The sequence below is a fragment of the Mytilus edulis genome, chromosome 1 (genome assembly GCF_963676685.1).
Source record: "Mytilus edulis chromosome 1, xbMytEdul2.2, whole genome shotgun sequence".
In the NCBI taxonomy this organism is placed as follows: domain Eukaryota; kingdom Metazoa; phylum Mollusca; class Bivalvia; order Mytilida; family Mytilidae; genus Mytilus; species Mytilus edulis.
In genome coordinates, this window is record NC_092344.1 from 97,840,697 (window position 1) to 97,852,633 (window position 11,937).

The 11,937-nt window shown below is 30.5% G+C and overlaps 1 protein-coding gene across 5 annotated transcripts in view; it reads right to left on the reverse strand.

Annotated features, from left to right (window-relative positions):
• Window positions 1-357: 357 nt before the first annotated feature.
• The window catches only part of LOC139496410 (uncharacterized), a 35,784-nt gene continuing 24,204 nt past the window's right edge, over window positions 358-11,937 (reverse strand). For all 5 annotated transcript variants that reach the window (XM_071285017.1, XM_071285010.1, XM_071285004.1 and 2 more), the window contains 5 exons: window positions 9,418-10,082; window positions 8,180-8,741; window positions 4,822-5,062; window positions 4,012-4,123; window positions 358-3,079 (listed from right to left, as the gene is read on the reverse strand). In XM_071285017.1, coding sequence (XP_071141118.1) covers window positions 2,883-3,079; window positions 4,012-4,123; window positions 4,822-5,062; window positions 8,180-8,741; window positions 9,418-10,082 — 1,777 coding nt within the window. In that variant the 3' untranslated portion in view covers window positions 358-2,882. The remainder of the gene's footprint in view (window positions 3,080-4,011; window positions 4,124-4,821; window positions 5,063-8,179; window positions 8,742-9,417; window positions 10,083-11,937) is intronic.

The window sequence follows — 11,937 nt, forward strand, 5'->3', positions numbered from 1 at the left end:
GGCCCCTATACAAGTGCAGTGAAAATGGTGGCCACACTTCACTCAGAAAGATGAGTGTAAAGTGGGAGTACTTTTTGGATATGTCAGACACTTACTTCCTGCCTGCAGATACTTTGAATTTTCCAATTTCTTGAATGAACAGAAAATTTTGGCTAAAAATTTCTCCAGTACTTCTAATTTCAAATTTAGTCAAAAAGATTGGCAGAGATGAGCTGGAATATGTGATTGATTAACTGTTAGTCGCTTAATGTCCAGTGGCAAATACATGCTCAGGAAAATGTCAGACACCTCCTTCCTGTTTTTAGAAACTGAATTAATAGAGTTAATAGTGGAAGTATGCTCAACTTGACAACTCTGTAAAACTTTCACATAAATTTTATTAAACAAATTGAAACAAATATATATAGTAATATGCAAATTTGATATTCTGTAACAAATAAATACACAAATGTAAAAGAAATGTAACTTTAATATATCATACAATAGTTATGTTGTTGGATTTCTAAAATGAGATAAAATGTACATGCCATCTAAAACAATAGTAAAATAAAGCATACAGTTGTATTTTTAAGGCTTGATTATAACTTGATATACACTAGAGGGTTCAGAAATGAATATATTAAGTATCTTATTTGTCAAAATTTTAAAACTACAAATGAAATTCAAATTCCAGCTTTGTAAGCACACTGATGTAATTTTACAACAGTTTCAACCTTATTTTTGTTATTCCATGAAGTTCCAAAATGAGATTGATGATTTTTACAAGAACTAATTTTAATATCACCACACATAAATGTTTGTTCCAAATCAGGAACTATGTCAGAGGTTGTTATTTGTTGAACTTTTTGTAATTTGTATCTTAGTTGTAGATCTTTTTAAAAAAAATAATTCACAGCAATTCTTGACCTCAAACTTACTAAATACACATTTGTCTATTGTTAAAGACTTTATTTACATCTAAGTATTTTTGTGCCATTAGGTTCCTGCTTCATTGATGTATATCAAAAATCTCTTATCATTTGACTATTATGTCAATTCTTTTGAGTTAAAGAAGGTAAATTTCTTTGCCGGCTTTATCAATTTTGATTAACTGCTCCAGTTGTACAAGACAGAATCTTTTAGAACAATTCTAAACAGAACATTTGTGTGAGACACATATTGTCAATTTATTTCATCTTTATATCATCTTTTTTATGTATTAATATAGAGTAGTCTTACTGAACATTTACAGAAAAGATGATGTGGTTTTTTTTTCATAACATAATGAGTGATGTTGATATATGAATCTGGCATGATGAAATGTTGATTCAAACTAAAAATAACAAAATATATTGCACATACAATTTACATAGATAGATACATCTCATTAGTCAAACAATTTCAATTTTCAAAAGTTTTCTCAAAATTCCAATTTTTAAATTGCAAAAAAATCGATCACTATTTCATCCATAAATGAATATGGTCCTTGCTTTAACTTTTTTTTTCATGATATAATGCCCTGTGAAGTTTGGATTTAACATCATTAATTGTGTCTGTTCTACTGGCACTGTTTGGTTTGCCTTGGCCATACATACAGAAATAATTGTAATCCTACTTAAATATTAATACTAACTTTATATACAACAAATATTAAAAACAAGAGTTTGCCCTTTTGCAATTAACATGCATAAAAATATATGAATAAAAAAGACTCTATGCAGCAGTTTATATCTGAACCGAAAAAAATATGCTTTTTAGATAACAGCAGAATTATTTTCTATGGGACTGTCCACTTGATAAATAAACAAAGGGTGTACAAAATATACATTATATCTCCCTCCACAGGCATGATAGGCAATCATGATTAATATTTTACTGTGACTTTATATTTTTGAAATTAAAAAGTTACTTCTAAATTTAGAATCATAGAAGAGACAAGGAAAATATTCAGGATTGCTGCATCAAGTATTTAAAGTTATATATTGGTCTTATATAAATCTATATTATGTATACTTTGTCAATCATAATATAAACATTCATTCTATTTAATAAATGTATAAACACTTTACACTGCACTGTTAAAAATTGCATACTATTAAATATTCACAAATATTACAACGTCCAATAAAACATAAGATGATTTCTGGTAAATGACAGATATTCAAAGGATAAATGATGTAACCTCAAGAATTATTTTAATAAATTGTTTAATGAAGCCCTTGCAAAATGCTGATCTAAATTAATATAATGCATTGATGGTAGCCAGTTTATGTGCCTTTTGAAAAAGATGCTGAATGGAATCATTGTCCAAAGTTGTTACCATATTTTTCAATCAAAACTATTTAAACTAAAGAAGTCTTAATTTTTTTTAACCTTGTTCTTTTTAGTAACAATACACTTTACGTATTGGGATTTTAACATTTTTTTAGAAAATAAAAAAAAATCTGAATTTCAATCATTTTTTCTTGAAAAAATTATATAACACCATGATTTATAATTCAACATTGATTTGAACTAGTGTGACTTAATTATTATTGTGGTCACCAACTATCTGACTTATTATTGTGGTCACCAACTATCTGACTTATTATTGTGGTCACCAACTATCATGAATTGAGGACAAATTATACTTATGTGGATATTTCATAGTTTTGTCAAAGTCTGCATACAAGTCATACAAGTCTACAGAAAATTTGTACTACGTTGAACATCTAAAATAGTGGTTCACCTTTACCCAGGAAATCCATGAAAATTGGTTATTAATTTGGCCATAACATGACAATGGGTTCCTTCAAAGTTGTATCAGTATTTGGTTTTAATGTTATAATGTAAACTCCATATGTATGAATCAGGTGAAGTAAGAGTTGTCTGTCTTGATGTATGAGTTGAATTCAAATTATTCACTATCTATTTCGGCTATCTAACCAAGTCTGTAAGAGTTCTATGAGATCTTTTCTTTTCATATCAGGATGGTCCAATAATTCTATTAACTCATGGACTGTCAATCTATTGGTTTGATCTTGGTCTAACAGAAGGACCATTGCAGGATCTTTCTTTGTTTCATAGACGTTGATATCATTAATTGATAGGCCAAGTAACCCTGCAAGTACACAAAATCATCTTTTTAACATTTTTCTATTACTTTCATAAATTACCATTTTTAACATTGACATTGACGATTATTATTGTATCTTTCATGAACTGATTTTTGAGTTAACAATAAGAAATGTGCACTGAAATTGAACAAATTAAGTTCATCTTTTAATTATTATGTAATAAGTACTTATCAATAAGGACAGTTAAAACTAGATATCTATTATTTAGGAAGTAAACAATTTATCTGTCTCGACTGATAACCCTTCCTCATGGTTGTCTGATGTAAAAGTCTGTCTGATTAAACTTTATCATAAACATTTTCTTATCAATTTCTTTCTTCCTGTTATTTTGTGTTGTAGTCATCAAAATATTAGGTAAAAACAATAAATTTATTTTGTTGATGATTATTCAAATCAAATTATTCCAATAAGGCATGGACTAACAGTTTCCTATATGACTTATCTAGCCGACTATAATTGTTGTTTACAGCCATGATTCACTTATTTGTAGATCTTCTTTGAAGAAGAGAGAAGAGATTTTGTCAAGTTGTACTTTAATTATCATTTTGAAAACACCAAATAATCATTTTTTTTAATTAACCAACAGAACTCATGAACAGTCACATTAAAGTTGACTGTATTCTATGATCAATTACATTGAAGTCAAATTTCAACATTTTTGTTAGTTTAATCATTATTTGGAAATATTATTTGTGAGGGACAGACATGGACATAACTATATACCCCTTTCCAAGACAGGTTGAATAAGGAATGCACAAGTATTAAAATATCATAATCAGGCAAAAATTGTCTAATTTTTTTCTTGATATGAAGAACACTTTTGAACACTGTCCCCTCCCTTAATCCTGAAAGTTTGTTTCTTTCTTGTCAGACTTTATAGATTAAATCAGATTATAAACATTTATACTGTACTAACCTCCTAAACCTTTCCAATCCTGCCCAAGAGTTGTCGCACACTGCAGATAGGTAAAAAGTTTATGGAACACATTGTATGGCAAATCTTTTATATAAATTTTGGGTTCTGTACTCTGTAAGCATAACAATATATATTTTTAAAATATAAAAATATGATTTCTACATTGATCTTTTATCAAAGTTATTTTTACTAATTAGTTGAATGTTTACATTTTTCTTGGCAGGAATAACTCGAACAAAAAATGTGCTGACTTCACCCTGTACTTTTCTTTTGCTTTTGTATTTGTATTATTCCATATGATTTTATTTTTGTTGATCTTTTTTGTTTAGTGTTTTTTTTCAGTGGTTTGTTTAGCTACTCATTAAGTAGAATGTGTTAAATTAGCATGCAAAAGTAAGCATATTTACTTCAACAATATTGTTAAAATTTGCAATTAAAATTTTTACAGCAGCAAACAGCAAAATTTTAAATCCCTACCCTATGAAAATTATAAATGTGGTATAGCATACTTTGAATACATATATTACTGTAGTATCTTTTATAAATTGTTAGATGTTGAAATGCAGTTACTTCCAATAGCTTAGTTTGATCTCTGTTTTGTTGATTGGTGGTTTTGATAGGTTCATCTTACTGTCTTTTTTATGGATATCATCTCATCACTAAATGGTTCCTTTTATAAATAACTTGAAATTAGAAAACAGAGATGAGTGGAAAGATCCAGTCTGTTGCCCTGTGTGCCTGTAGGCATAAAAAGAACTAGATAGAAGAAAGTATTCAGTGTTCTGAAATTCTACTTAAAACTTATTATACCTGATCTTGTAGCCATCGTCTTACAGCCTTATGATTATCAATCCTTGTTGTTTTACATAAAATGGACCTCCTACTTGAAATGTCCACTACATGCATGCTGGTCATTGATCCTTTGACCTCACAATCCTCCTGAAGTGGACACTCTGGCCCTAAAACATAGTTAACTTCAGGTGGTAGGGCAGCATGGCAAACATCACATAACCATTGGTATATATAATGTAACTTCTTGTTTCTTTCACTTCTGAAAACAAAATTACAAATATTTATTTATGTATGTAGCACTTCTGGTGATATGATTTATAACATATATTCCATTTTAATATATGTTTAGTAATTATTAAGAAACTAAGGTGTTAACTTCCTCAGGTAAAGTTAACTTTAATTGTTTTGGCTATTCTTTTTAGGTTCCTTTGTCCAATTCGGTCATACAGCTTATCAGGTATTTATAAATACTTATTGAAAGTTTCAATTGTTTTGGTTTTGAGCATTACTGATGCACCAATAGAGAGTTGTTGAAGGTGTCTTTCATTAACTATTTATTATTCTTTAGTTTTATATATTGTGTTTTGTATACTGATTGATTATCATTTTTTGTCATGGCACTGTCAGTTTGTTTTTGACTTATGAGTTTGAATGTCCCTATGGTATCTTTTACTTCTCTTTTAAGTACTTTTGCTGGGTAATATCACTTTTGTCTGAAGACAGCAGCTGTAGACAAAGGTGTGATGTAAACATTCTATCTGTACAATAAATCCAATCTCATAGAAAGTATAACTGATGAATCAAGTTATAACAGGAAGTAGAATTGTAATATCTAAATGTCTTAATGAAGCCAAGTTGTTTCCGTCCAACATCAAGAAATTCTAATTAGTTGTTGCTATGAAAGTATATTCATTTGATCTTTACATATGTATAGATAATTTCTTCAGTGCATTCAAACAAACAGCAGGTCTCAATCTATTGATTTTAAGTTAGTATCATATATCAGCAAACTAAAATCTGTTTATACAAGAGGAAAGTCCAGGAAAAGTCAATAGTGTAGACTCAATTATGCAGGGACAGAGTATGCAGGCTTCATTTTTCATGGGGATTCTTTAACACAATGTATATATGGAATGCAAAATTTTTTAAAGAACAGTATGGACACAATTATTCAATAAATACTAAAAGAAAATATTCTAAACATCATAGAAGTAGAATGAAGACCTTTACTTTGATATCATATTCTATCAAAACAGCAACTTTTCACCAAGATAAGAATTTGGTATCCATGGAAACCTAAGTACTGAAGATTTAAAAGATAATTGTGCTTTTGTAATTTTATATTTTTATCAATAAATTACATGAAATACGACAAATGATAAAAATGTAAAATAAAAATAAATATTTCCTTGTTAAAGTAAAACTGCTGTTAGGGTGTTTCAGAACAGTATGTCATTATTAATAATAAAAAAGCTACAAAATAATGAAATTTTCAGAATTTTTTATTTATATATTTTATCAAATTTGTTTTAAGCTTCTCTTTGGAACGGAACAACATCCTACTTGACAAAGTTTTTATTTATCTAAGGAAATAGCTAGGAAATGGTTGAACTGTACTGGTTATATAATATCTCAAGGACAAATAAGATGACGTGAAACATGCAAATATAAATAATATTTTCTAAAGGAATATTCTTGCAATCAAATGTATTTAATACAAACAAGGTGATGATGGAGAGTGTTTTAGAGACCTTGACTAACAATGAGGGTCTTGCACAGTCAGTGCTTTTTTTTAGCATTTGAATAATTTATTTTTACCTTATGGTGCAAACAAGGTGGCTTGCTTTATAATTTTCCCCCCATTAACAAAATGTTTTCATTGCTTATTATGCTTATTACTAGTTATTTTAAAACTGTAATTGTTTTAAACTTGTCATGGATGGAAGCATCACTGCACTTGTAATATATATACTCAAAACAATTAACCAGATGCTCTGCAGGGCGAAGACCGCAGAGGTCGAACCATGAACAGTTGGGGCGAGTATGGACACAACATTTAAGCTTGATATAGCTCTGAATTTGGATTGTGATTAAATAGTTGACACAACATAGGTTTCTGACACAGAATGAATGTGGTCCAAGAACTTAAACTTAAAAACTTAAAAATTTTAAATTGAACATTTACCTATTATGGTCCAATATCCAAAATCTAAATACATGGTTAGATTCAGCATATCATAGAACTCCAAGAACTCAATTTTTGATGAAATCAAATAATGTTCAATTTTAGACCCTTTAGACCTCAATGTGGACCAATTTGATGACTGGGCCCAAATATCAAAAATCTAAATGCATGGTTAGAATCAGCATATTGAAGAACCCCATCTATTCAATTTTTGTTACAATCAAACAAAGTTTAATTTTTGACCCTTTGGACCTTAATGTAGACCAATTTGAAAACGAGACAATACTGTGCAATTGAATATATATTTCTTGCTATTGCACAAAACTGTGCAATTGAAAATTACTTGCGCAATATTGTGCAATTAGATATTTCTTGCTATTGTGCAATACTGTGCAATTGAAGATTTCTTGCTATTGCACAATACTGTACAATTGAAAATTTCTTGCTATTGCACAATACTGTGCAATTGAAGATTTCTTGCTATTGCGAAATACATGCATTTGAGAATTTCTTGCTATTGCACAATACTTAATATAATAATTTTGGACCCTGATTTGGACCAACTTGAAAAGTGGGCCCATAATCAAAAATCTAAGTACATGTTTAGATTCAGCATACCAAGAATTCAATTTTTGTTAAAATCAAGATAAGTTTAATTTTTGACCCTTTGGACCTTAATTCGTTGGGACCAAAACTCCCAAAATCAATCCAAACCTTCCTTTTGTCATAAACCTTGTGTTAAAATTTCAGAGATTTCTGTATACTTATACTAAAGTTATTGTGTGAAAACCAAGAAAAAAACGCTTATTTTGGCCCTTTTTGGCCCCTAATTCCTAAACTTTTGGGACAAAAACACCCCAAATCAATCCCAACTTTCCTTTTATGGTGATAAACCTTATATTTAAATTTCATAGATTTCTATTTCCTTTTACTAAAGTTAGAGTGCGAAAACCAAACGTCTTCGGACGAGGACGACGACAATGATGACGACAACAACGACGCCAACGTGATACCAATATACGAACAAAAAATTTTCAATTTTTGCAGTCGTATAAAAACTTGCGTTTTACTGTTAGTTTTTTTTTATGGTAATGATGCTCACAAGACAAAATATTTTAGCAAATTTATCTGTTGTTCTTTTTGATGTTTCTATATATACAATTACAAAATGATGTAAAATTATCTACTCACTTTCCAATGATTATCTGCATTCTGTCCTGAAATTTGTGATGTACCAGTGTGATCTCATGACCCTGGTGATGTAGGGTGCATGAGTTAGCACTGGTCAGTGAGATCTTGTTACCATCAGACTGGTTTCTGATACTGAAAGCAAGCTGATAAAACTGCATGCTGGACAAATGAGTTTGATCAACACACTGTAAATACAAACAGGCATTGTCCCTGTCTGTCCTTTGATAGTTTATATGCCCTTGTTCTGACAGAAAGTATGGGAAAAGGTACTGTTCAATGCCATCTTGATCAATAAAATGTTTGAAAATCATGCCAAATGCCAACATAAGATTCAGTATCTTCTCAGCATTAATGGATTGAGAACTAATGATTGACAAAAGGTCTTCTTTTGATATGTTTCCAGTAGCAACCAGTTTAATCCAGTGTTTGGTGATATCACTGCTTGAGGAATGTCTTTGTGGTATACAGACCAACCCTTGGACATGCTGCAGTATAATCTCAGGATCTATAAATAGCAACTTCTCCATTTGCTGGTTGTTGGGTAAATTCAAAGGTGCTGCCTCTGAAAAGATAATTCAAATATTAAAGTAAAAATGTCAATGGTGATTTTGTAAAGTTGGCAGGTATAAATTTACATTCACCATTGCACAGTGTAGTTTGTTCACTCATTTTAGTTCTCAATAAGCACATGATTAATTGATTTAACTACGAAATGTTACTGAATATCAAACACTATATGCTTGTAAAATCACAAAATTCGAAGGAAATCTTTTCATATACTTCATGATGTATAATAACCCTTTTCTTCATAATGACGCCTTTTGACGCCTACCCCCACCCTTTACTCCATAATGACGCCTTTTGACGCCTATGTAGTGCCTCAGTTGAAACATCTTACCTAAGACAAATCTGAATCAGACTTAATCAAATTTGCATCTAATATCAAAAGGATATTCACGAGAATATCTGACTGGAATTTCATTGATGAAGTATTTGTTTACCAATGCATTTTAATACATGTACTTTAAACCTGATGATTTTTTTTATTGAAAAAAATCCTATGCGAATCAAGTATGTTAAAAAAAAAAATTTCCATGGAGGAAAGGGATAACTGAAGTGTTTAATCTTACTCTAGAGTATTAAAGCAATTTGTTTTAAAAATGTAAAAGAAACAAGACTTTTGCTGAAGAAAAATTGTAATGAAAAACTTTCTCAACATTGGAGTAATGATAACTTACTTGGAGAGAGTAATTCACCGAACTCCTTCAGGGTAGTCCATACAACATGTTGCAGACTAGGTTCACCATTTGGAACAGCCATTTTGAACATTTTTGTGAATTCTTCTTCTGTTATAATTTGTTTTCCTTCTTGGCGCAGCCTTTCAAGTTGTGCCATCATAACAACAGAGAGAATAGACACAGGTTGTTTCTGAATTGTTTCACTTACAGCTTTCCATACATTCTTTTTCAATATCTTGGATGGAATTTGATTAGAATTTTCATCAGATATAATTAAATCAGGAATTGTCACACTATATTTGCGTATTTGTTGACCGTATGATGTATAAAATAAAGTTTGAACCTCATCTTTGAAATCAGCTTGTTCACTGTTCAAAAGACCATATGTAAAGATATTGCTATCATAACCAACACAACATCTTATGGTATGAATCAAATTTTGTAACCTTAAAATTTCTCCTGCAGCAGAATTCAAAACTTTGGCACCATTAAAAGTTAGCAAAAATAAACTTGTTCGTGTAAACAGGTAATGACATCCATATTGAAAGAGTTTCTCGTCTGGCACAATGAATATTTCTGTATTTACAACACCTCTATGCAAATAATCCTCTTCTCTCTGTTTGTTTATCTCCCCATTGACCAGAGAATCATTACTAGCATGTAACCTGAAAGATTTCAATATCATCACATTATTTAACATATATATGTGTATTGAAACATCAATCACTTAGTTTCAAAACTTGCTTATAAACAATATGTCAAGAAATTCAGAAACATTATTTGGCTTAGTGTTTCAGTTTATTATATACCAGAGTACATATTTATATATCATCTATTCCTGGTGTGTATGTGATAGTTGCCACTGAACATTTAACAATAATTCATCCATCAACATAATAAACTAGAGGCTCTAAAGAGCCTGTGTCGCTCACCTTGATCTATGTGAATATTAAACAAAGGAAGTAGATGGATTCATGACAAAATTGTGTTTTGGTGATGGTGATGTGTTTGTACGTCTTACTTTACTGAACATTCTTGCTGCTTACAGTTATCTCTATCTATAATAAACTTGGCCCAGTAGTTTCAGTGGAAAATGTTAGTAAAAATTTACAAATTTTATAAAAATTGTTAAAAATTGACTATAAAGGACAATAACTCCTTAGGGGGTCAATTGACCATTTCAGTCATGTTGACTTATTTGTAAATCTTACTTTGCTGTACATTATTGCTATTTAAAGTTTATCAGGGCAGATAAATTTTGACCTGATAAACAATTTTACTCGTGTCAGATTTGCTCTTACTGCTTTGGTTTTTGAGTTATAAGCCAAAAACTGCATTTTACCCCTATGTTCTATTTTTAGCCATGGCGGCCATCTTGGTTAGTTGGGCGGGTCACGCCACACGTTTTGTAAACTAGATACCCCAATGATTATTGTGGCCAAGTTTGGTTTAATTTGGCCCAGTAGTTTCAGAGTAGAAGATTTTTCTAAAAGATTACTAAGATTTACGAAAAATGGTTAAAAATTGACTATAAAGGGCAATTACTCCTAAAGGGGTCAACTGACCATTTCGGTCATGTTGACTTATTTGTAAATCTTAGTTTGCTGAACATTATTGCTGTTAACAGTTTATCTCTATCTATAATAATATTCAAGATAATAACCGACTAGAGGCTCTAAAGAGCCTGTGTCGCTCACCTTGGTCAATGTGAATATTAAACAATGGACACAGATGGATTCATGACAAAATTGTGTTTTGGTGATGGTGATGTGTTTGTAGATCTTACTTTACTAAACATTCTTGCTGCTTACAAATATCTCTATCTATAACAGTACTTTCTGTGGAAAATGTTATTGAAAATCTTCAAATTTTAAGAAAATTGTTAAAAATTGACTATGAAGGGCAATAACTCCTTAGGGGGTCAATTGACTATTTTGGTCATACTAACTTATTTTTAGTTCTTACTTTGATGTACATTATTGCTGTTTACAGTTTATCTCTATCTATAATAATATTCAAGATAATAACAAAAAAACAGCAAAATTTCCTCAAAATTACCAATTCAGGGGCAGCAACCTAACAACCGATTATCCGATTCATCTGAAAATTCCAGGGTAGATAGATCGTGACCTGATCAACAATTTTACTCCCTGTCAGATTTGCTCTTAATGCTTTGGTTTTTGAGTTATAAGCCAAAAACTGCATTTTACCCCCATGTTCTATTTTTAGCCATGGCGGCCATCTTGGTATGTTGGCCGAGATACCAGACACATTTTTTTAACTAGATACCCCAATGATGATTATGGCTAAGTTTGGTTAAATTTGGCCCAGTAGTTTCAGAGGAGAAGATTTTTCTAAAAGATTACTAAGATTTACGAAAAATGGTTAAAAATTGACTATAAAGGGCAATAACTCCTAAAGGGGTCAACTGACCATTTTGGTCATGTTGACTTATTTGTAGATCTTACTTTGCTGAACATTATTGCTGTTTACAGTTTATCTCTATCTATAATAATATTC